The 24,407-nt window shown below is 51.5% G+C and overlaps 2 protein-coding genes across 3 annotated transcripts; one reads left to right on the top strand and one right to left on the bottom strand.

Moving 5' to 3' along the window:
- The first annotated feature begins 16,688 nt into the window (after positions 1-16,688).
- PPP1R35 (protein phosphatase 1 regulatory subunit 35) lies at positions 16,689-17,959 on the top strand. The gene is made up of 4 exons (XM_081256190.1): positions 16,689-17,047; positions 17,128-17,380; positions 17,461-17,597; positions 17,709-17,959. The coding sequence occupies exons 1-4, from the start codon at positions 16,811-16,813 to the stop codon at positions 17,880-17,882; spliced, it is 801 nt and encodes a 266-aa protein (XP_081112316.1). The 5' UTR covers positions 16,689-16,810; the 3' UTR covers positions 17,883-17,959.
- Positions 17,960-18,429: 470 nt separating this feature from the next.
- Positions 18,430-23,180, bottom strand: MEPCE (methylphosphate capping enzyme). 2 transcript variants are annotated; one of them, XM_081256983.1, is made up of 4 exons: positions 20,897-23,180; positions 19,452-19,670; positions 19,148-19,274; positions 18,430-19,029 (listed from the first exon to the last, which is right to left on the bottom strand). In XM_081256983.1, the coding sequence occupies exons 1-4, from the start codon at positions 22,565-22,567 to the stop codon at positions 18,977-18,979; spliced, it is 2,070 nt and encodes a 689-aa protein (XP_081113109.1). In that variant the 5' UTR covers positions 22,568-23,180; the 3' UTR covers positions 18,430-18,976. The 2 variants fall into 2 exon arrangements, with proteins under 2 accessions (XP_081113109.1, XP_081113108.1); XM_081256982.1 differs by having other exon boundaries at positions 18,430-18,873.
- Positions 23,181-24,407: the final 1,227 nt, after the last annotated feature.

Genomic DNA, 24,407 nt, shown 5'->3' with positions numbered 1-24,407 from the left:
TTAAGATTTCAGGGCATCCTGTAGCATTTAGGATGAAATCCAAACTCCTTGCCTCAGCGCCTGGCTGTGGCCCCTGCCCACCTGCCTGGCCTCATCTCTCCAGGTGTCCCTTTGCAGTCACTTCTGCTGTGCCTGGCTAGTCTCAGTTCATTTCCTCTTGCAAATGCTGATTGTTCTGTTTTGAAAGTGGTTCCCCCACATTTTTCACTTGGCTTGCTCTCATTCCTCCTTCGGATTTAGTCTCTAGCTACCTCAGAGAGAGGTGCCTTCCCTGAATTCCTGTCCCCCTGTCCCCTGGGCTTTGTTCAGGGCTGTGTCTCAGAGCTCACCTCAGCACAGTGCCTGGCATGCACAGGGCAATAGGGTTTGGGGTAAGGAAGGATGACTCAGGTAGGTAGTATGTACCCCTGGGTCCTAGTCTGCCCATCCGATGGGGTCAGACTCCTTCCGTTTGGCGTCCTGTCTCTGGTTCCCCAACTGTGCTCCCTTCCAGGCTGTGCTCCCCTCCCCAAGGGAACCTTTAAGACCCAGGAGCCAGTGAGGAGAGGCAGAAAGCTGGGTGCTGCAAGGAACAGGCAGAGGAGAATGAGCACCATCCTGAAGGGGTGCTGACCCCTGTCTCAGGCCCGCTCCACAGAAGTAGAGGTTAGGGGGTGACAAAGGAGAAACCCGGCTCTGAAGTAGACAGGAGTAGGAAGTCACAGGTGGGACTCCTCATCCGTAACAGCCCACCTAGGTTTGTTGTTTTCCTCACCACCCTGTCCTTCACCTGAGGGCCCCCTGAGATGTGCTATGCAACTCTCCACCCCGTCAGCAGCTGTGGCTTGACCCGTGTGTCCCTGCCCCCAAGGAAAGGCTTCCCCTGGGGCCTGTCAGGGCAAAACCTTCAGGCAGCAGTGACCAGGTGCCTGGGCACCTGTGTGGCACCCCCCCCCACCTTTTCCTCTCAGGACCCCATGGTCCTGCCTCCCTCTTGCTCTTCCTGTAACACCCAAGTGTCCTTCCTTCTCCTAGTCCCCGTGATCTAACCAGGAGACTCTGGAGCCGATCAGAGAGAAGTCAGGGCAACTTCCACTCCAATGTGAGTGGGAGCGAAGGAACAAGGGGTCAGGACTACGTGAGGAATAGGCTTCTCTGTCTTCTCTTCATGAACTCTCTGGGCAGAAAAACTGGTACCCAGCAAAGACAGTCCCCTGAACCTAAGGCAATGCGGGAGGGGGGCTTCAGAGCCCCATCCTGCACTTCTCAGCGGTGCATGGGAGGCTGAGCCAGCCCAGCCTTTGGATTCAGAAAGACTTGGTTCAAATCCTGCCCTTCCTGGCTGTGTGACCTCGAGCAAGTGAGTTAACTTGTCTGAATCTCACTTTCCTTATCCGGGAAAAATGGTAAATATTTATTTCACATGGCTGTATGAATGTGAAGCGCCTTGCACAGGGCTTGGTACCCAGTGAATTGACAACAGGTGAAAACTCTTCTCCAAAATGTATCATTAAAGAAGTGGTTCTCCCAGTGTGGTCCTGGACCAGCAACATCAGCATCCCCGGAGACAGGTAGAAATGTAGACTCTCAGACCCCACACCTCCTGAATCAGAAACTCTGAGGATGGGGCCCAACAACCCATTTTAACAAGCCCACTGTAGTTTGAGAACTGCTTTGAATGAGAATGTGGACAATGAGATTCTGAAGCCTAGGAGACATCAGAAGCAGCTGGAAGCTTGTTAAAAATACAGATTCCTGGCCTCAAAGCCAGAGATTGAGGTGGGACCTGGGAATCTATATTTTAACCTGCAGTTAGTTTGATGTGGGACCCTGCACCAGAGGCTGCCCTGAGGGAAGGTGATGGAAGGCGCTTCGAGTCATAGAAGGCTCCAGCCTGGGGAGCTGAGGGCTTCCCATGGGTGGAGAAGGGGATTTCAAGCTGGAGAAGGGAATTTGGACTTTACCCTAAAGTCCCTGTGGAACGGGGAGGAGTAGTGCCCAGTGAGGGAAGGGCGTGCCCTCTGTGGACACCTGCCCAACCCCGTGACGTCACCCCACGAGCCGGGACCCCTTGCGCTCCGTCCAAAGGGGCGTGGCCTCTGGGAAGTGGGGGGTCTCTCCCGCCTCCGCCCTCGGTCTAGTCGGACCTCCCTCCACGACCGGTGGGTGCGGGTGGGGAGAGGCCTGGCCCGAGGGCACCGAGCGCAGGGTGGGACCTGTCGGGGCGGAGGGGTCAGCGGGGCGGCCTCCGAGCTGGGGCACCTGGAAGACCGGCTGCCTCGCGGTCCTGAGCTCCGGTGCGCTGCGGTGCGTGGACGCCGTTACTCCCGCGTCGGCTCCATGGCCGTCTCGCCGCGCCTCACTGGGCCTCGGGTTTGGGAACTCGCAGCAGCCTTGTGGGGACGGCGGCGGAGATGTGGGTGGCCTCGTGTTGGTGTCCGCGAACAGGGAGGCGTACCGTCGTGAGCCCCTGAGCCCCGATCGAGGGGCCGGCTCCCCCCCTCAGCCCCGACGGCATTAGCCGATGGAGGATTATGGACGAGCTCCTACCCCGTATCCTTAAACACTCAGGGTCACCCGTGGTGACACGGGCCATTGGAGACACTGCTTTCACGGGACAGCTAATCTCTAGTTAAGACAACTCCTCAACAAGCTAGTGAAACCATGTCCTTTGGCCTGGAGCAGCTGGCCTCTCTCTCCCTCTTTCCCTCTCCCTGTGTCCTGCTCTTGTTGCCAAGTCCACCACCATCGGGGCACTTACTTCATGTCGAGCGAGATTTGCATCAGCTTCTCATTTAATCCTAAGGGCAGGCCGTCCCTTAGGCCCTAAAGGCATCACCCCCATTTTCCAAGAGGGGTTCAGTAACTCCGGCAAGTTTCCAGTTAGTGCTATGAGAGTGAAAAAATGTCTGCCAGGCCGGTGCCCTTGTCACAGACCACTGCTTTCCCCACCTCTCTGACTGGAGCCAGGGGTCCCTCCTTCTCTCTCCCGGAGCGCCCCTCCTCCATCCCTCTGCTTGCTATTGTGCAGGTTGTACACTGCACAACTCCACAATCGACAGATGTATAGAACCATTAGGGCAATTTTCCATCAGATGGCAGTAAAGAGCTTTGAGGAAGGGGCACACTTTTCTCATTTGCACAAAGTAGCCTTCTAGGCTGCCCTGCTGTCCCTGCAGCCATCTCCCCACGTTTCTTTTTCCTCTCCCTGGCACAGAACTTGTTCCTGGTGGGGGATCTGACCTCATCCACCCCTTTAGCTCTCATTGCACCCACTTCATGCTTTTAGGGTTTTCTCTCCTGCCAAGGAGCAGCTGATCTTCAGCATCCAGCATCCCCCAAACCTGCCATTTCTGAGCTGTATCAGGAGACCTGCTGCTTCCTGCTCTGTCTGGTAGGCCTGGCTGTTGTGGGCATGCTCTCTCTATGCAGTCATCCTGAGCTGCTGCTGCTGCTGGGAGTGAGGCCGGTAGAGGCTGGATGGGGAGGCTGCCTCGGACGATGGGGAGTGGGGGATGCTGGAGTCCTGGGGAGAAGTGGAAGTCCTGGATAGGAGAGAGGAAGGGGCTGGCTGCAGGAGATGCCAAGGAGAGGGGACTAGCCCCTGGTGGTGGCAAAGGACTGAAATAAGTGTGTGTGTGTGTGTGTGTGTGTGTGTGTGTGTGTGTGTGGTGTTGGGGAAGGGGATGTACTGTCTGGAACAGAAGGTGCTCAGAGATCAACTAGTATAGCTCCCCTCCCCCCCATTTTACAGATGAGGAGACTGAGGCCCAACAAGGAAAAAGGTGGTGTTGCTGGGGGCCCGGGGATCCTCTGATTTCTGGTCCCAGGCCCAGTCCTCTGTGCGATGTGAGTCCCTCCTACTCCTCTCCCTGTCCCCCAGGGGCAGACTTTGGACCTGGGACTGTAGATGTGATCTCAGTGCTATGGTCAGAGCACACTGCTGATTGGTGTCAAAAGGCCTCTTTCTCCACCGAGTTCACTTCCTGCTAGACTACCCAGTCCCCGCCTGCAGCCTCCTCTGTCCCTTCAGCCCAGAATCAACCCAGCCTCAACCCTTTGTTGCCCGGGTAGCAGCCTTTCTTCGGCCTGGGATGCCAGCAGGAAATGTGCTGGGCATTTGGGGGTTCTCTCAGGTTGAAGGACTGACACCACGTGTGTGGAGAGTAACTTGCAGGCAGGAGGCTGGTTCCTGATTCCTAGGTCTCTGCTAGCAGCCTACGTTTCCTAGAACTTAGTGTCTAAGGTTTCAGTTTCTTGAGTACCCTTTCTGGTTGCCACGGCAGCCTGACAGTTGCTGAGCATGATTGGTGACCAGCTGGGTGGCCACCCCCAGAAGCTTAAGATCTTGGGGGCCCCTGGGTGGGCATGGCTGGATGTAGACCTACCCCATCAACTTCTCCACACAACAGGCCGCCCCATGGCCACCCCTCCCCCTGTGCTGTCATGGCTCCCGCTTCCTTCTCCCCACACAGAGGGACCACAGGGGGGCCAGTCATTCCTCTGTAATCCCAACACCAGGCTCCCCTCCCCAGTGCCCCCAACACTCCACCTGTCTCCCACCGCCCACCCTTTCTCCTCCTGCCTTTGCCCTGGTTTCCCTTGGCAGCTCTCTGGAGCCTGGAGAAGCCCTCAAAGGAAAGATGGTCCTTCATGGCCAAATCCTTCCCACCACAGGGCCTCCAATCCCAGCCCTCCAAGGATGGGGATGCTGCCAAGGTGAAGGTGTGGGTGAGATCCTGGGGGACATCGTGGCCTGAGCTTGAGGTGCAGCCCGGACCTTTCCTTCAGCTATATTAGTTTTCTGAGGCTGTACTAACAAATTGCCACCAACTCGGTGGCCGCAAACAACAGAATTTCATTCTTTCAGGGTTCTGGGGGCCAGAAGTTGAAAATCAGTTTCACTGAGTTGAAATCAAGGTGTGAGCCGAGCTGTGCTCCCTCCAGAGGCTCTCAAGGAGAATCCGCTCCTTGTTTCATCGAGCCTCTGGTGGGTGCTCTCACTCCAATCTCTGCCTTTGTCACATTGTCTCTTTTTCTTCTGTATCAAGTGTCCTGCTGCCTCCCTCTTTTAAGGGTAGTTGGGATTGAACCTGACATCTTTGAGGGGTCAGTTTTTACACCAGCCTTCTGCCGGATACACACGTAAGTGTTGATCGCTTAGTCCAGCGGTCCCCAACCTTTTTGGCACCAGAGACCGGTTTTGTGGAAGACGATTTTTCCACCAGTGGGGGGTGGGATGGTTCAGGAGGTAACCTGAGTGATGGGGAGCGGCAGGTGAAGCTTCGCTCACCGCCTGCTGCACACTTCCTGCTGTGCGGCCCAGTTCCATTACCGGTCTGCGGCCCGGGGGTTAGAGATCCCTGGCTTAGTCTACAAGTTGTGGGAATCAGCCAGGAAAGGAGTTGAGAAGTAAGGAGGAGAGGTCCCAGGACCAGCTCTAGGCCAGACTCTCAGTAGCTTCCAGGTAGGCTCACCTGGGAGCGGGGATGGGGGGCATGAAAGACCAGAAGGGCGATTGCATTTCTCCCCAAGTTGTGCAAAAGGAACTTGCCTAAAGGCCTCCTTCATGCCACCTGCCCTGCTCTTAGGTTAGGAAGCACTAGGGATTGTGGGTAAGAGCCTGGGCAGTCACACAGACCTGGGTGTAGACCGACACCTCACCCCTTACCAGCTGTGGTTCTCAAAGTGTGGACCAGGGGCCAGCAGCATCAGCATCTCCTGGGAGTTTATTAGAAACACAATTTCTAGGGCCCCACTCCAGACATACTGAATGAGAAGCTCTATGGTGGAGCCCAGCACTGTGTTCAACAAGATCTCCAGGAGATTCTGATGCGTGCTGGAGTTTGAGAGCCACTGTCTTAGACTCCTCAAAAATGTGCATGATAGAACCCACAGCAAACACACAGTGATTGGTAGGATTAAACAAAGCTGTGTCTACAGAGGACTTAACTGCAGCCCTAGATTTTCAGAGTAGGTGCTCAGTACATATTTGTGGGATGAATGAAAGAGCTTTACAATGAGTAATGGAATACAAGTGGTGTGGTTTTCATTCACTCAGCAAAAAATTACTGAGTGCTAGGTCCTCCCTGGGGCAGTTTTGAAGGTGATTCACTCCAGCCCGGTACACAGCTGAGAGAAGGTAAATTGATAGTCTCAATGCGGGGTGAGAAATGCCCCAGCTGAGGGATGGTCAGATGTGCTGAGGGAGCCCAAAGATGGAAGGAAGGAAACCATTGCTGACTTAGGTGCTTTCACACATGCATTATCTTTTTAGATCTACGAAAAGAGCCTTAGAGTGTAGTCCCATTTCCTATACCTACTTGCTGTGTGACTTTGAGCAAATCACTTGGCCTCTTTGTATGCAGATGTATTTCCCCATCTGCAAAATGGGGATGATAATACCACACAGGGTTTTGTTTCAAGCAGTTAGCATAACCCCTAGCATATAGTGGGTTCTGACAGATGTTAAATGTCTTCTTGTAATCCTCCCAGCGATCCTGTGATGTAGGTGTTACATTTACTTTTTAAAGTCTCAAAGGAGCTAAATGTGCTAGAAACCTAGGCCAATGTCAGTTACTGCAATCTGGCCCAACTTTAGCATTGAGCTCCCTGGCAGCCACAGAAAAGGAGGAAAAGTGATGGTTACCTGGAGAGCTGCTTAATTTACATAACAAAAGGAGACCACCTGGCTCCTCGGGGGACCCTCAGCAGGGCTACCCCCAGGCTGGCTGTCTCACCTGCCCTCCCTCCTGCTCCAGTTCCCAGCTAGTGCGGTGGTTGGCTTGTGGGAAGCAGAGTTGTTTCAGTGAAGGCGCATGTGAGTCAGATTCAAGGGGAGGGGACGTACACTGCGCCTCTCAATGGAAGGAATGTCAAAGAATTTTGGGCCAATTAAAAAAAAAGTCATCTTATTAGTCAAATCCTAAATTGTCAGAATCAAGGATAGTGTTTAAAACCTGAAAAGAATACTTTTTTTCTCATTTGGCAAATATTTATCTTCTCTCTCTGTGGTGGGCCTGTGCTGGGCTCTGGGGAACATGGCCACCCTCTTGCCTGAGCATAAATGGCGGGTGGGGAGAGGAAGGCTGGGCACCACACAGAGGAGGGTGCCTTGGGCTCAGGCCCTGGCTCTGCACCTACCAGCTGCTGGCCCTGTGTCAGTTTTCTCATAGACTCTAAGATCCCCTCTGCATTGCAGTTCCTGGGAGAGGGCTCAGTCTGGGCCTGGGCACCTCTTGGGGGCAGCTTAGGGGAGGTGGGGAGAGTGTGGAGGCAGAGACGCAGGTTGAGATAAAGGGGAAGAGTTTGGGGAGCTGGGTCAGGCTTTGACGAGGGAGGGTGGTGGTCTGCGGAGGCTGGGACTCCCCATCCCAGTAGTTTTTGGGGAGGAGAGTCCTATTGCCCCACCCAAGCTTCCTATAGCCTCAGCAGCGGTGGACACCAGTGGGCTCTGGGCCAGGGTTCCTTCTCCACCATCTTGGAACCTCCTGCAGCCTCAGGACCAAGGCAGGACCTCAGAGCTTCAGTTCCCTCTCAGGCCTTCTCCCTTTTACCCCCGGCCCTGGTCCCTCCTCAAGTTTTTGCACAACTGCCCAGGCTGAGGTTATTGCTGGGGAACGTGGCCCCAGCCTCTTAGTCACTTAATGATGTCCCAGCCCCCAATACCTTGTCTCTGCCCCCCTTGACCCCCTGTCTCTCCTCTTCGCCTAGAGCACCTCTCACCCCTCCCTGGAAACTTTATGTTTCCCATCCCTTCCAGCATCCCCCCTCCTCTGCTTCCCCCGCCCGCACCCTGTCTTTTCCTGTTGGGTTGACATTTGGCAGATGGCCCTGGGACCACTGCAGAGAGTGGAGTCAGAGCAACTCTGATCCTTCTCTTCCACCAGCCAGCCTCGGGCTGTGCAAAGACCTCACACCAGCATCTCCCTGTTTGACCTAGAGGTTTCCGCGGAATCACCCTTCACCCTAGGGATCCCCCAGCATATCCTGTGTGCCCACCCTCATTGAGTAGCAGACTGCCCCCATCCCATTTTTTTGAGGTGCCGACTCTCAGCCAGGCAGAGATCTGTTAGGACCTGTATCCCAGGTTAAGGCCAGCAGTTTACCATGTGTCCCTCTGCATAGTTAAATTTCCCTTACCCGTGGCCCCATCTTCCTGGTTTATGGCCATATGTTTTGTGGCTCTAACCCCACCCACCTTGCTCATGGCCTCTATCCCCTTTCTTGTAGCTCCAGTGGTTTTTGACCAGCCTCTCCCCAGGCTCTTTTAGGCCCTAACCAATGGGCATCAACTTCTCTTCCCTATGGTGACATCAAGGACATCCCCTCCCCAGCAAGCCCAGGCTCGCAATCCAATACTCTCCCCTTTGCCAAGCCCAGCTCCACTGAATTCTCCATACCTCCAACCCTGAAAATCTGTTTCTCTCTGTTTTCCTAGTTTCATCCAATTTCGCCTTCTTCATTCTCTACCCCACCCAGACTGTGGACAGCTTCTTCCGAATGAGACCTTATTCCCTACCCTCAACTCTCCATCCCAGAAACTGGTCTCATCCCATATCCCTGGAGACTTAGACATAAGGGGTGTCACCCTGGCCCTCCTGTTCCTTTCCCTGCTTCTGGAGGGGCCAGGCCGAGGGGCTCAGAGTCAGTGTGTTGGTGGACAGCCAGATCTGTGCCCTCGCCTCCAGATGTCGGTCTGTTCCTTCTGGGTTGGGAGAAAGGAGAGGAGGGCTCAGGCCCTCTGCCGGGGGGTGGTTTACCCTGCCAACCTCTGAGATTAGGTAGGATGGGAAAGTACACTGGGGCTGGGAGCCTGGATGTGTGTGTGGCTGAGGGGTGGGTTATAGCTGTTGAGTGCAAGGTCAGCCACTCCCATCCTCCAGCACCCACTGTGTGACAGGGACACAGTGTGGAGGTGTCTCTGGGTTGACCCCTCAGCAGCAGCCAGTTTGGGAGTGGGAGGCGGGAAGTGAGGGGTCCCTGCACATGGGGTTTGCAGAGGGTGGTGGCGGAGGGTTGCTGACTCATCTCTTTGACGTGTCTGGGCCCTATTGGAGGGCACTTTCCTGGATGGAAACTTGGCTCTTCCCCTGCCTTCTCAGCTGGGGCGGGTCTTCCTAGCTGCCTGCTGTCATGGTCCCAGTCACACCACTGTGCTGGATGCATGCTGGTGCTACTCAACAGCATGGTCCCTTGAAGGACCTCTGACCCTGTCCTGTCTGCTGTCCCACCTTAGCCCACCTATAGTGTCTGGCCCAGCAGAACCTCAGGGATGACCCTGAATGACCCCTTCCAGCACCTAGCCTTGTCTTCCCCAAGCCAGGATCCGTGTCTGGGATTGCCTGTCCTAGATGACTAAAGGGAGCACCACTACCTGGTGAGTCTAACCCATCAAGACAAAACCCAAGAGCCCGAAGCATGACCTCTTCCTGGGGGTCCTCTTGTGCTCCTTTCCCTCTTCCTTCAGCATTGTTTCTTCTCTCCTCTCCCACCCTCCCCAGGATGGGAATGGATGCAGAGGTGGGACCTCCCCAGCCTGGAGAGTGGAGGGAGGGGCTAGTTGATGAGGGCTCGGGCAGGGCCCCCTCACTTGGCAATCTCAGTTAACAGGGTTCGGGGAAGCTTCTCTGTTTCTCCTCTCCTTTGCTTTGAGTAGGTGATGGAGGGGGGTCAGTTCCTGGACCACATTTACAATCTCTCTCCTCACTCCCTCCTCCTGGGTTCCCCCTTCACACTTTCTACTGCCCCTAGTCAGGGCTTGGTTTGCTATGGTGTGTAACTGGAATCCATCTTTGCAGAAGAGGGTAGAGCTCTAGAACATGCCGCCATGAGGGGACTCTGAAGTTCAGGATAGAGAAGGAATCTTCCTTGCTTATCAGTTCCGTCTTAAAGGGGGGACTTCTTTTTTTAGAGAGGAAGAGCAATATCAAATTGTATTAACATAAATATGTACATGATAATTTAAAAAAAAAAAGAGCACAAGCAATTCCAGCCAAAAAAATCTTAGGCAGAGTGGAGGTTGGACTGAGACCCCTCATTCCCTCACCTCCACTTACCCATCCTCATATTCATATTGTTTCTTTAAAGTTGATCGGTGAACTTTACACTTCTTGGAGGCCCATAACATAAGCTAGCAAATAGAATGGCTTGTTTTTTTTGGCCCGTGCTGCATAGCTTGCAGGATTTTAGTTCCCCAACTAGGGATCAAACCCAGGACCCTGGCAATGAAAGCGCCAAGTCCTAACCACTGGACCGCCAGGGAATTCCCGGGAATGGCTTGTTTTAATCTCTGTATCCAGGCCTAAGAAGAGGTAGCGACCAGATTTTTTAAAAATGTTTTATAGTTATTCTTTTTGCTTAAAAATCAATTATTTAATTAATTATTTTTAACGAAATACAGTTGATTTACAATGTTGTGTTAGTTTCAGGTATACAGAAAAGTGATTCAGTTATACATACATTCATTCTCTTTACATCCTCTTCAATTATAGGTTATTATAAGATACTGAGTATAGTTCCTTGTGCTATATAGGCTATACAGTAGGTCCTTATTGCTTACCTATTTTATACATAGTAGTGTGTATATTTTAATCCCAAACTCTTAATTTATCCACCTTCCTTTCCCCTTTGGTAACCATAAGTTTGTTTTCTGTGTCTGTGAGTCTATTTCTGTTTTGTAAATAAGTTTATTTGTATCTTTTTTTAGATTCCACATATAAGGGATATCATATGATATTTGTCTTTGTCTAGCTTATTTCACTTAGTATGATAATCTCTAGGTCCATCCATGTTGCTGCAGATGGCATTATTTCATTCTTTCTTATGGCTGAGTAATATTCCATTGTGTGTGTGTGTGTGTATATATATATATATATATATATATACACCACATCTTCTCTATTCATTCATCTGTTGATGGACACTTAGGTTGTTTCCATGTTTTGGCTATTGTAAATATTACTGCTATGAACATTGGGGTGCCTGAATCTTTTTGAATTATGCTTTTGTCCAGGTACATGCCCAGGAGTGGGATTGCTGGATTATATGGTAGCTCTATTTTTATTTTTTTAAGGAACCTCCTTACTGTTCTCCATAGTGGCTGTATCAATTTACATTCCCACCAACAGTGTAGGAGGGTTCCTTTTTCTCCACACCCTCTCCAGCATTTACTGTTTGTAGACTTTTTGATGATGGCCATTCTAATTGATGTGAGGTGAAGTGGCTCGATTTTAAGACTGAGGAATTGAGTTTACTGAATTCATGGCTAGGGTTCCTGTAGGGCATTTATATCCATCATTGCAGCCCAGGCCTGAGGGTTAGGGGATAGGGTGCAGTTTCAAGTTTCAGCTCCAACACTTCCTGGGTGCCAAAGCTATCTCAGCCTCCTTAAAAAAAAAAAAAACCCAAAAACCCAAAGGTTTTTTTTTTTTTCTAAATCATAGAAATGTTCTAATATATACAAAAGTAAAGAAAAATATTATGATAAACCCCCATATACCCATCACCCAGCTTCAACAATCACCCACATTTGGCTAATCTTGTTTCCTGTATACACCCACCCTCACACACTGCCCTTCTTCCCAGCCCCAGCATTACTTTTAATTAAAATTTTTATTGAGATCACTGTAGATTCACATGCAGTTGTAAGAAATAATACAGAAACATCCCTCGTACACTTTCCACAGTTTTCCCCCATGGTAACTGCTATAGACTGAATATTTGTGTCCCCTGAAAGTTCCTATAATGAAACCTAATCCCCAAAGTGTTGGTATTTGGAGGTGGGGTCTTTGGGAGGTGATTAGGTGATTAGTGCCCTTACAAAAGAGACCCCAGAGAGCTCCCTTACCCCTCTCACCATGTGAGGGCACAATGAGAAGATAGCCACCCGTGAACCAAGAAGTGGTTCCTCACCAGACATGGAATCTGCCAGGACCTTGATCTTGGACTTCCCAGCCTCCAGAACTGTGAGAAATCAATTTCTGTTGTTTATAGCCACCCAGTCTGTGGTATTCTGTTAATAGCAGCATGAACCAACTAAAGCAGTAACATTTTGCAAAACTATACTATACTGTGACAACCAGGATGTTGCCATTCACATAATACACCAATCTCATTAACATTTCCCAGTTTTGTACTCGTGTGTATGTGTGTGTGTGTGTATTAAGTTCTATATAGTTTTTAAATTTTTTTTAAATTTAATTTTTAAAATATTGGGGTATAGTTGATTTACAATGTTGTCTTAGTTTCAGGTGTACAGCAAAGTGGTTCAGTTATACATATACGTATACACATTCTTTTTCATATTCTTTTCCCGTATAGGTTATTACAGAATATTGAGTAGAGCTCCCTGTGCTATACAGTAGGTCCTTGTTGGTTATCTATCTTATATATAGTAGTGTGTATATGTTAATCCCAAGCTCCTAATTTCCACCCCCCACCACCTTTCCCCTTTGATAACCATAAGTTTGTTTTTGAAGTCTGTGAGTCTGTTTCTGTTTTGTAAATAAGTTCATTTGTATTATCTTTTTAGATTCCACATTATAAGTGACATCATATGATGTTTGTCTTTCTCTGTCTGACTGACTTCACTTAATGTGATAATCTCTAGGTCCATCCATGTTGCTGCCAATGGCATTATTTCATTCTTTTTTTTTATGGCTGAGTAGTATCCTATTGTATATATGTACCACCTCTTCTTTATCCATTCCTCTGTTAATGGACATTTAGTTTGCTTCCATGTCTTGGCTATTGTAAATAGTGCTGCTATGAACATTGGGGTGCATGTATATTTTCAAACTATGTTTTTTTTCCAGATATATGCCCAGGGGTGGGATTGCTGGATTATATGGTAGTTCTATTTTTATTTTTTAAAGGAACCTCCATACTGTTCTCCATAGTGGTTGTACCAATTTTCTTTCCCATCAAGAGTGTAGGAGGGTTCCCTTTTCTCCACACCCTCTCCAGCGTTTATTGTTTGTAAACTTTTTGTTGATGGCCATTCTGAGTAGCGTGAGGTGATACCTCATTGTAGTTTTGGTTTGAACTTCTCTAATAATTAGCGATGTTGAGCATCTTTTCATGTGCTTTTTGGAGCACTGTATGTCTTCTTTGGAGAAATGTCTATTTAGATCTTCTGCCCTTTTTTTGATTGGGTTGTTTGTTTTTTTGATATTGAGCTGCACAAGCTGTTTGTATATTTTGGAGATTAATCCCTTGTCGGTAGCATCGTTTGCAAATATTTTCTCCCATTCTGTGCATTGTCTTTTCATTTTGTTTATGGTTTTCTTTGCTGTGCAAAAGCTTTTAAGTTTAATTAGGTCCCATTTGTTTATTATTATTATTATTTATTTATTTATTCTTTTAATTTTTTTTTTTTTTTTTTTGCAGTACGCGGGCCTCTCACTGGTGTGGCCTCTCCCGTTGTGGAGCACAGGCTCCGGACGCGCAGGCTCAGCGACCATGGCTCACGGGCCCAGCCGCTCCGCAGCATGTGGGATCTTCCCGGACCAGGGCACGAACCCATGTCCCCTGCATCGGCAGGCGGACTCTCAACCACTGCGCCACCAGGGAAGCCCTGTTTTTATTTTCATTTCTCTAGGAGGTGGATCCAAAAAGATATTGCTGTGATTTATGTCAAAGAGTGTTCTGCCTATGTTTTCCTCTAAGCGTTTTATAGTATCTGGTCTTACATTTAGGTCTTTAATCCATTTTGAGTTTATTTTTTTGTATGGTGTTAGGGAATGTTCTAATTTCATTCTTTTACATGTAGCTGCACAGTTTTCCCAGCACCCCTTATTGAAGAAACTGTCTTTTCTCCATTGTATATTCTTGCCTCCTTTGTCGTAGATTAATTCTATCCTGTTCCATTGATCTATATTTCTGTTCTTGTGCCAGTACCATACTGTTTTGATTATTGTACTATAGTTTATAGTATATTTTGAAGTCAGGGAGCCTGATTCCTCCAGCTCCATTTTTCTTTCTCAGGATTGCTTTGGCTATTCAGGGTCTTTTTTGTTTCTATACAAATTAAAATTTTTTTGTTCTAGTTCTGTGAAAAATGCCATTGGTAATTTGATAGGGATTGCATTGAATCTGTGGTTGCCTTGGGTAGTATAGTCATTTTGACAATATTGATTCTTCCAATCTAAGAACATGGTATATCTTTCCATCTGTTTGTGTCATCTTTGATTTCTTTCATCAGCGTCTTCTAGTTTTCAGAGTACAGGTCTTTTGCCTCCTTAGGTAGGCTTATTCCTAGGTATGTTATTCTTTTTGATGTGGTGGTAAATGGGCTTGTTTCCTTAATTTCTGTTTCAGATCTTTCATTGAAGTTCTGTGTAGTTTTATCAGCTGTGTAGTTTCCTGTATCCATCACCACAGTAAAGGAAATGAACAGTTCCAACACCAAAGAAAAACTCTGGGGTTACACCTTTTATGACCACACCCACCTCCTTCCCACCACCTGCATCTCTTCCACTTCGTCCCTAACACTTGGCAACCACGGAATCTGTCTTCCATTTCTAAATTTTTGTCATTTCCAAAATGTTATATAAATGGAACCATATAGTATCTAATTTTTTTGAGTTGACTTTTTTTGCTCAGCATAATAACCTGGCAATTTATCTAAGTTGTTGCATGTTATCAATAGTATGCACCTTTTGATTGCTGATTAGTATTCTATGGCATTAAGTGAACCATAGTTTAATTCTTTACCTGTTGGAGGACACTGAGTTGTTTTCAGTTTTTGTCTATTATGAATAAAGCTGCTATGAACATTGGCGTGTAGGTTTTGAAATGCCCAGGGATATGAAATTAGTTACCACATTCTGGGGGCCAGGGGTGCTTACTGGGTCCATCATTGCTTCTAAGGGCTTTTCAGTAGACAGAATTAGTATATGCTTTTAAATTTAAACTAAAATATTCCATGGGTTCATAAGATACTCCCTAAATTCAAGAGTATAGGGAATTTGCATAACATCATTGATTTTATATTTGTATGTTTTTTCTCCTATGCCAAAATTCCAGTTCTGATAACATCAACATAATTATGTTCTATCCTACCCATTTTCACTTATTCCCAACAATATGACTACTGAATATAATTTAAGATTTTATGGCAGTTAAAATTTTTTTAAACAGCAGTTAATTTTGTCTTTAGGGTAGATCTTTTGGATGTATAACTAAATTACTGTGTTTTTCAAGTCATTCAGAAGAGTTCCCATCTGTGTAGTAAATATACATTTAGGTTTATTTGTTTCATCTTACTTTCAACTTTTAGGGACTGATTTTTAAAAATTAATTTGTATCATATAATCATGTAAAACATATAAGTTTCCAAAGTCACATATACAAAACGAAGTATACAGATGGTCCCTGACCTGTGATGGTTTGATTTACGATTTTTCAACTTTATGATGGTGTGAAAGCAATAATCATTCAGTAGAAACCGTACTTCAAATTTTGAATTTTGATCTTTTTCCCGGGCTTGCAATGTATGGTACCATACTGTCTTGTGATGCTGGGCAGAGGCAGTGAGTTGCAGCTTCCAGTCAACCTCGTGATCATGAGGGTAAGCAACGTGATACACTTAAAACCATTCTGTACCCACTTTCAGCACAGTATTCCATACATTACATGAGATAGTCAACACTTTATTATAAAATAGGCTTTGTGTTACATGATTCTGTCCAACTATATGCTAAATTAAGTGTTCTGAGCACATTTAAGGTAGGCTAGGCTAAGCTATGATGGTCAGTAGGTTAGGTGTATTAAATGCATTTTTGACTTAACGATATATTTCTCTCAACATAACCCCATCATAAGTGGAGAAAGATCTGCAGTAGGGGGAATGGGCATACTTATTCCTGACTTTAGCAGGAAAGCCTCTAGTTTCACCACTGAGATTCTCGAAAACTTTTTTGTAAAATATGGGTAACACCATCCATTCTATCTGATCTTCCACAGCATTTCTTGGAAGATAAAGTATGTGAAAACAAACTGAAAAGTGACACAAAAACACGCCTGTTGACTGTTTACGCATTTTGGGAGAGCCTCAAAAGTCTTGAACCCAACTTAGTACATTTTACAGAAGAAGAAACAGAGGCTCACAGAACTGAGAGGGCCTACCCCAAGGAACATTAGGGAATGAGGCGAGAGCTCCCGTTTCCTGCCCTGCAGTCCGGGATAAATCAACGGAGGCTTTTTTTTAAAAAACTGTACTTATATGCAGATATTTATTTTTTATATAGATTAATATTTTAGTGGATCTTCGAAGGGTTATAAGTCACAAAAGGCCGCAAGGCTGAATGAGGCTGCTGTCGCCCAGGCAACCACGGTCGCCTAGGAGGGAGCCCGGAGCTGGAGTCAGCAAGCCTCGCCCTCACTCAAACTGGGAAGCTCCGGTCAGAGTTCGGAGGCGACGGAACACCCGGAGATGCTGTGGAGGCACCGAGTAGGGAGGTCCAGTATGGGGACGCTGGACAGTTAATAGGGGGGACTGACACACTCTGGATTCCAGAGGAGGCCAGGTGTTGACGATTGGATAGGGAAACGACGCTGTAGCGCAAGTTTCTAAATGAAAATGGTCCTAATGAGGACCCGTAGAGCTTCCAAGGGCTTCAGCTCTAAAACCCCGGTTTGTGGGCGGAAGCCTGCCGGGAGGCGGGGAGCGGGGCAACGGAAATGACGCTTAGGCGCACCAATAGGGCGGGGCGGGCGCTAACGGTTTTCGGTAGCGCCGTCTTAAGAGGGGCGGGGGAGAGGAGGTGGCGAGTCCGTGTCCCCTGACCCTTGGCCCCCAGCGACTCCGCACCCCTGCAGACACCCCAAGATGATGGGCTATGAGGAGTCAGAGCTGGAGTCGGTGGAAGGGGGAGAGGCCGTGGCTGACCCAGGGCCACCCCCAGAACCCCGAGCCCCCGAGCCCGGAGCCCCAGTGCCGGAGCTCGGCCTGGACCTGAGCCTGAGCCCTCTGTCCGAGAGCCCCGGGCGCGGGCGATCCAACTGCAGCCCGGGACGGCGGAAGGGGCGGGCGGACCGGCGGGGCGGGGCCCGCAAGGGGCGGCAGGTGAGCTGGGGGAAGGCCTGGCCGCTAGCCCGCCGACGACCCCGCGCCTACCTCTTCACCGCCCCGCTCTCTGCTTCCAGGTCCGCTTCCGCCTGGCGCCGCCCTCCCCGGTACGGTCCGAGCCGCCGCCAGCCGCCGCCGCACCGAGCGAGAAGCCCGCGGCGCCGCAGGACCTGGGGACGCCCGCGCAGCAGAGCAGCCTGGCCCTGAGCTTCGAGCTGCAGGCCGCGCGGGCCGCAGCCGGGGGCCAGTTCGATGCCGCGAAGGCCGTGGAAGAACAGCTGAGAAAGTCGTTCCAGACCCGCTGCAGCCTGGAAGAGAGCGTGGCCGAGGGTGAGGGGGGCAGGCGGCCGGCCAGGCGCGGGAGCGGGGGTGCGAGGCGCCGCTCACTTCCGCTCCTCCTGCGATCTCAGGGCTGAACGTACCGCGCTCCAAGCGGCTCTTCCGAGACCTGGTGAGCCTGCAGGTGCCCGAGGAACAGGTTCTGAACGCCGCGCTGAGGGAGAAATTGGCGCTCCTGCCGCCGCAGGCCCGAGCCCCGCCTCCAAAGGTGAGGGACCTGGGCTTGAGTCTCCCCTACCCCGTCCCCCCTCCTCCCCAACTGCCAGGGGTTCTGTCCCCTCCCCGAGGGTAACCTTGCTTTGTGCTCCAACTCCAACAGGAGCCACCTGGGCCAGGGCCAGACATGACCATTTTGTGTGATCCAGAAACATTATTTTATGAATCTCCACACCTGACCCTGGAAGGTCTGCCCCCTCTCCGGCTTCAACTCCGGCCCCGCCCTTCAGAGGATACCTTCCTTATGCATCGGACACTGAGGCGATGGGAAGCGTAGACTTGGAGGCTCCCTGGATTGCTAGTTCATATTTTTTTGTTTTTAAACTGTGAGAATAAAGTGGTTTTGCTAACAAATGGGACTCTTCTTGGGAGCCTTGAGATGGGGTCAGGCCTCAGGTTGGAAGCTGCCAGAAAGTCAAGGTTTTGGCCCTCCTTTAAAGGAACTTGGTAGTGATGAGAAATAGAGCAGGCGGGTGGTCTGGTCCTAAGAGTGCCTTTTTCTAGTTCCACTTCGACTCCACGGTTAACTTTTCCAAAGGTAGCCTTGTGCCCAAAGCTTACGTAAAAAAATTTTGTCAGTGTTGTTTTGGGGGAGGATAGATGGATTCTTCAAGTTTCACATCAAAGTTCACATACCCTTTTTTCCTGGCCTAGGGTTCTGTACACTTGTGTGTGGGTCTCGTTAGCATTCAACAGTCTTCCCAACCATTGAAAAACTTGCCCTCTTCCTTAAGACTATAGTTTGGGCAGAGAGGAAGCACAGGTTCTACCAGGAGGCACCGTCCCCACCCCCCACCCCCAAACTAGAATGTGCCAGACATAGGTGTGTGGGCCACTGCCCTAAACCTCAAGTTTATTGTGCTGTTCTCACATTCCAAACCCAACCCCCTCTCTCAGTGAGGGACAGCAGAGGGAAGGATTTTCACAGTACCTGCATGCCTCCCCAGCAACGTCCCCCTCTTAACCCTCAGTCCATCTATCCGTGGTCCACTGAAACGCAGCTAGGGACAAAGGCCGAGGAGAAATGGGAACCTCTCCTTGGGAGAACAGGAGGAAGAGGCTAGAGAACTTGATACCCCCCACCTCCCATGCCCTCGGAGAACAGAGGGCAGCAAACAGTCCATGCCATCCAGCCCAGTGGGCTAGGGGAGAGGAAGATGATGGTGACTCCAGCACAGCTGGGCTTGCTGCTTAGGTGCCAGAGGTGTAGGGAAGAGGCTGGGGCAGCAACACAGGAAAAGCTTTCTCTGCAGATCCAGGAGAGGAAACTATTTTTGGAGGCAGAAAGAAAAGACCTTGGGATACTTTCCTCTCCCCCCCCAGGTCCTCTGGAGCAGCGGGCAGCTTCACACTTTCTGTTCAGGGGGCCACTTAGTGGCTGGGGGAATGGGCCTTGTGGAACAGGTACACAGGACGCTGGAAGCCTGAGGGAAGAGTGTGCAATCAGGAGGGGTTTTGGCAGGACCTTAAGACTCCACAGGGTCTGCACCCTGCACCAGGACTGGCCTCCCTTCCTCCCCCAACAAAATAAGCCAGCCTTACCTCTGGAGGTGTTGTGGGGTGTGGCCACAAGCTCATAGCTGGAGAAGCCCACCTCTGGGGATGTCAGGTAGGAAGTGAACTGCTCTGGCTTCAACTGAATTCGATAGTAGTTCTTGTAGATTGTTTCCTAGGGAGGAGGGCAAGGGATCACTTTAGCTCGTTGCCTTCTCTGCTGGTGGAGGATGATGCCCACCCAGGGGGCCTTTTCACCTTGTTCAGAAAGTCCTCTTTCTGCTTCTTTGAGGCCTTCCTTTCCTCAACTAAAGGAAGGATAGGCCCAACTTCCACAGAAACCCCAACTCACCGTGAGAGTCTTTCTCCTGCCGTAGGATGACCAAGGCTGGGGCTCCAGGACCAGGATGCCCCCAGGATGTAGGTGCCGGTAGATTCGGCGAAACATGCGCTTCAGCCCCTCGTCTCCCCAGTTGAGATGCACCCACTTGGTGAGGCTGAGGCAGAGCACCACATCGTACTCGGGTTTTTGGGCCTCCACCAGCTCGTCTCGATCCAGCACGTAGTTCCCCTGAGCGCAAGAATTGGGGGTGAGGGCAACAGAGGCATGAAAGCCACTGCCCCCTCACAACCCACTCTGCAGCCTCACTTTAGTCCTTGGCCACAACCTGCTTTGACACTCCTCAAAATAACTCCCAAATGGTACCCTGTTTGAGTCTCATTTTCTTGCTTTCTATTGGCGGTAAGCCAATCAAACATAAAAAGGGAGCTTGGGTAACTAAATTGAGCAAATTATCCACGAGATCACCAAAGCTGGGGTCAAATTGCACAGAAAGAATGGTGGGGTTCTCCCAAGACCCTGTCCACTACTTGTTCCCACCCCACAGTCATTAAGCTGAGAGATTCAACGTTATGCAAAGGGCTCCAACCCAGGTTTGAAAGGGAGACCTGTGGGTTCCTTCCCTGTAGTTGGGACTGGCAAAGTTTCAGGCCTATTCTTTTTCTCCCAGAGAAATGAAGAACCCCACCCCTCAGGAAACCTTTTCTAGATGATAAGCTCATTACCACCCTCTGCAAAGTCCATTCTTCTAGGTTGTAACCCAACACACTGCCAACTATTCCTGTAGCTGGCCTAACTGGAGCATTTTATGGGAATCCACCTGCAGTCAGGGGACAGACACTGACGACATGGTACTCTCTCCTGCTTCCCCAAGGTACTCTTTCTGACACTTCCCCATCCCACCATCTAGGGTCAGTGTGGAGATGACCTTAGGCCAAGCTGCTTAGGTTCCTGGCCACTGACAATCAATTCTGCATCTAATGCAAATAAGGTCCCTATCAAAGGACAGAAACTGTAATTAGTCAGCCACTACCCTAATCCTCCCCCCCCATCCCAAGACATTCCATATCTGAAACCCATCCCTTCATGCACCTTCAGTAGGTTGGAGGACAAGTTTTCATCTGGACCACATCCTCTAACGGGGAAGGTAGACAGGTCTGGATTACAGTACTGGCCAAGAGCAGGGCAAGAGGAGTTTGCCCCAATTCTGGGGCTTGCAGTCATGAGAAAGGACTCCAAGTAGAGCCACCGCCCCCGCCCCCCCCCCCAGGTTATAGGGGGGAGACACACCCAGTGCAATCAATCGCAGATTCAGATCCTTCTCTGGAGGATTTGGTTTTCCTAGGGAGGGGTGCATGCACAGACACCCTCTGGGTCATAACCTTTCCCTGCCATGTTCCCATTTTATCTCATCTTCATTCCCGGCCCCTATCCCAAGAGCCTGTGAACCCTCTTACCGTGACGAAGACGACATTGTTGGGGAAGATGGATGTGTCTGCTCCATCCAAGGGCACTTGGGGTGCAGCAATGGGACCCCGGCTGGCTGTCAGTGAGGCTGGGAAGTAGCTTCTCTTTCGGACGGTTGTGGTCCCTTCCTCACTCTCTGCTCCTGGGGCCCCGTCAGAAGTCTGGGGTGGCAGACGCAGCTCTTCGGACAGGTAGTGTCGGATGTTTTGGCGGGCCGAGTGGATGAGCTGGGCATCAATATCCAGGCCCACCATGCGGGACGGGCCCCACTTACAGGCAATGCTCAGGGTCAAATGGCCCACATTGCAGCCCAGATCTAGGACGTCCCGACCCCGAAACCACTCAGGCTTCAACACCCGAAGGCGCCCGTCCTCACAGGAAGGATTGCGGTACCCATAGTACTTGCAAAAATTCCCATACTGGAACTTGCACTGTTGCTTTTTGAAGCCCGCAGCAGGTAGTGGGTGGAGGTGGTGGCGGCCTCCCCCACTCCCTCGGCCCTTTTCCCTGGGACCCTGGCCTCCACCCCTAGCCCCTGCCTCTGACTTGCTGGAAGTCCTGCGACGTTTGCGATGTCGTGAGGAGGAAGACGAGGGTGCAGAGGTAACTGAGGCAGCTGGAGGGGCTGAAAGGGAGCCTGAGGGACCCTGTAGGGCAGATGGAAGGGGAGACACGACCTCATCCCTGCAGTTGATGGCTGTGTTGAGTTCATAGGGTTCGGGGGCGTCCCGGTTCTGGCCTCTATGCTGCTGCTGCTGCTGCGGGGTGCCCTCCCCATGGAGTGAGGAAGTGAGGGGGGCTGTGGGCAGCACGGAGTGGCTATCATTCCCTCCAGCTGCCTGCTGCTGCTGCTGGTGGTGCTGTCCCCGGTGTCTATGCCGCTTCCGACCAGTCTTGAGTGGCGAAGCAAGGACTACTTGGGCCTCATCAGTGCAAGTATTGAGACTGAGAGGGTCTGTAATATCTTTGGGGATGAGGATCTCCACTGGATCTCGCCCCTTGGCCGGAAGTGGGGATGACTTAGGGGTCTCCGCATTGAGTGCGCGGCTCACTTCCTCATCCAGGAGACTATTCAGATTCAATGGATCAAAGATATTGCCCCCCAGGAGGAAGTTGGAGGGTAAGACAGAGTCACAGTCCGAATTGACCCGCCTGCGCCTCTTGAAGGCCGGATGTTTGAAGCCTCCACCGCCTCCCCCTACATTACAGCTATTTCTCCTCTTGCCCCCACCTCCCCCAGGGGGCCGGTGGGGCTGATAGCCATTACGGGGTCGAGGAGGAGCAGGGGGGCCCAGTTCTGTTCCGCCCCCTCCCCGTCGCTCCTCCCCCACGTCCGGGGGAGCGGCTCGCCCGGGGGGATCCGACAAGCGGGCCTCCGCGTGCGACTGCGCCTGGGGGCCGCCCCCTCGTTGCTGCTGCGACTGACCGCCCCGAGGGGTGGATGCAGCCCCGGGGCTCTCCTTGCCGGCCCCAGAAGCCGGGGATCCCGCCGAGTGTGCGCGCGGGCCCGGCCCACGCTGTGTTCCGCCGCGGAGCTCCCCGGAGGCTGCCTCTCGGTGCGGTTGCACAGTGGGGCCGCCCCCTCCGCCCGACTCATCTTTGAGCGGCGGCGGCGGGGCCGGCACCAGAAACGGCTCCTTCTCCGCCGCCATCTCGATCATTTCCTCCCCTTATTCCGTCCCAGTCGAGGGCAACCGGGGGGACCGGGGGCTTAACCCTCCTTCCTAGACCCCGCTCGCTTCCCCCCCCCTTTCGCGAGTGCGCGCACAGTTCTGCTCTTCTCCCTTAGTCTCGCGCCCAAGCGCCTCCCCCGAAGCGCGCCCTACTCGCCCGCGAGACCAAAACAAGATGCCCGCGAGACCCGAACAACTCGAGGAATCAACCGCGCGTGCGCCGACCCCTTTCTCCACTACCACTACCGCTTCGCCGCGAGCGCGCACTGCTGGGGCGCGTTCCTCTCGCCCTAGAATCACGCATGCGCACTCCGCCACCACCCTGGTTGCGCGCGCATCGGAGTACGAACCAACTTAACGGCTCCGGGAGTTTAAATATAGCCCCTCTCAGCCCCCCCAAAAGCCCACCACCCCAAACTGACACCCTACTTCCCTTCGCAGCTATGTCCGTCCCTACTGATATCCTTTGTCTCTGCCGCGCGATCCCACCCACCGTAGGCGGGGGACGGGGAGCTGGTGTGAAAAGGTCTCCTTGACACCCGACCCTTGTTCCTGAGGAATGAGTCTCAGCGGTCTCCGCCCGGCTCTAAACCCAGCAACCTCCCCACCCCGCCTCCTTCCTCCCCCTAGCGGGCAGCGCCTGCGCACACCCTTTTGGGCTTGCGCGGGTAGATGCAGCACGTGCTGGAGATGACGCCCCGCCCTCCGCCCTAGGGGCGGGGACCGTTACGTTTCTTCCTCAGGTTTGGTACACGCATCATGCGTCAGCGCGACTCGGAGGGGCGTGGCTAAGGAACGGGGCGGCCCTCATGAATTATTCATGACCTGGTTGCCCCCTGTGTCCACCTACTTAGAAGGGCTTCCGAGGGAGCAGAGGGGTGAACCTAGAAGTAGGGGAGGGGAAGGAGCGGAGCGTACTGCCCGTCTTCCTACTAACTGTTCACAGTATAATACGACAGGTCATTTTAACTCACCCCCTGGAAAATATTCTCTGCTGAACTGGAAAAAAAATACTAAAACAGGCAATGTTGTCCAACTTCCTCTTCCCCCGAAATGGCCGAGTAGTTCTCTCGCTCCTCCGCCTTCCCCCAATCGCAATCACCTGGGGATACTACGCCCTCCTCTCCGCCTCCCCACCCACCGCCCGGACACCAACGCCTCCGCCCACCACCCGACGTCTGCGCACGAGCCCCCGAGCCCGCGGAGAGCGACCCCGACGCCCACCACAGCCACCAATAGCAGTACACCCACCACCACCGCCCCCTCGTACGCAGGGCTTCCCGAGCACACGTTGCGGCTTCGCGCCGCCTTATATAAAAACGAATGTGGGCGGAGAAGAGGCTTTGGTCTGCTTTGGGGACCCTCCTGCCTCAGCCAGTGGGGAAGAAGCTACTCGACGGCCTTTCCAGAGGGTGCTTGGTGGCTCGTTCTCCTTGCCAACAGCGCTTGGGGTGCGGGTCCTGTGGCTGAGAAGAGGGAGGAAGAGGCGAGAATGGGGTTAAGGATAGTCTCAAAATAAAATATCAAAATAAGGGCATGAAGGAGACTAAGTGGAAGAATGGGAATCAGGGCACGATTCCCAGGGGAAGGAAAAGGCAGTCTGGGGCACAGAGTAAAGTTAGTAAAAGGAAGATGTGCATCTTGAACGATCAGGCGCTATTGCTGCCACCTAAAAAAAAGTGAGGCCAACGAGGATTATGGGATTTGTAGTTTTACAGGGCGGTCTGTTGGAAGATGGCGGAAATAACTCAGCTGCGCAGACGCAGAAACCGATTCCAGTTGCGCATGCGCCTTAGCCCTGCGAGCAGGCCGCCGGTGGGGGTGGAGG

Source organism: Mesoplodon bidens (genome assembly GCF_964165515.1).
Source record: "Mesoplodon bidens genome assembly, chromosome: 15".
Classification (NCBI taxonomy): Eukaryota; Metazoa; Chordata; class Mammalia; order Artiodactyla; family Ziphiidae; genus Mesoplodon; species Mesoplodon bidens.
Note: the sequence above shows the minus strand (reverse complement) of the source record. Positions and strands in the feature narration are given on the sequence as shown.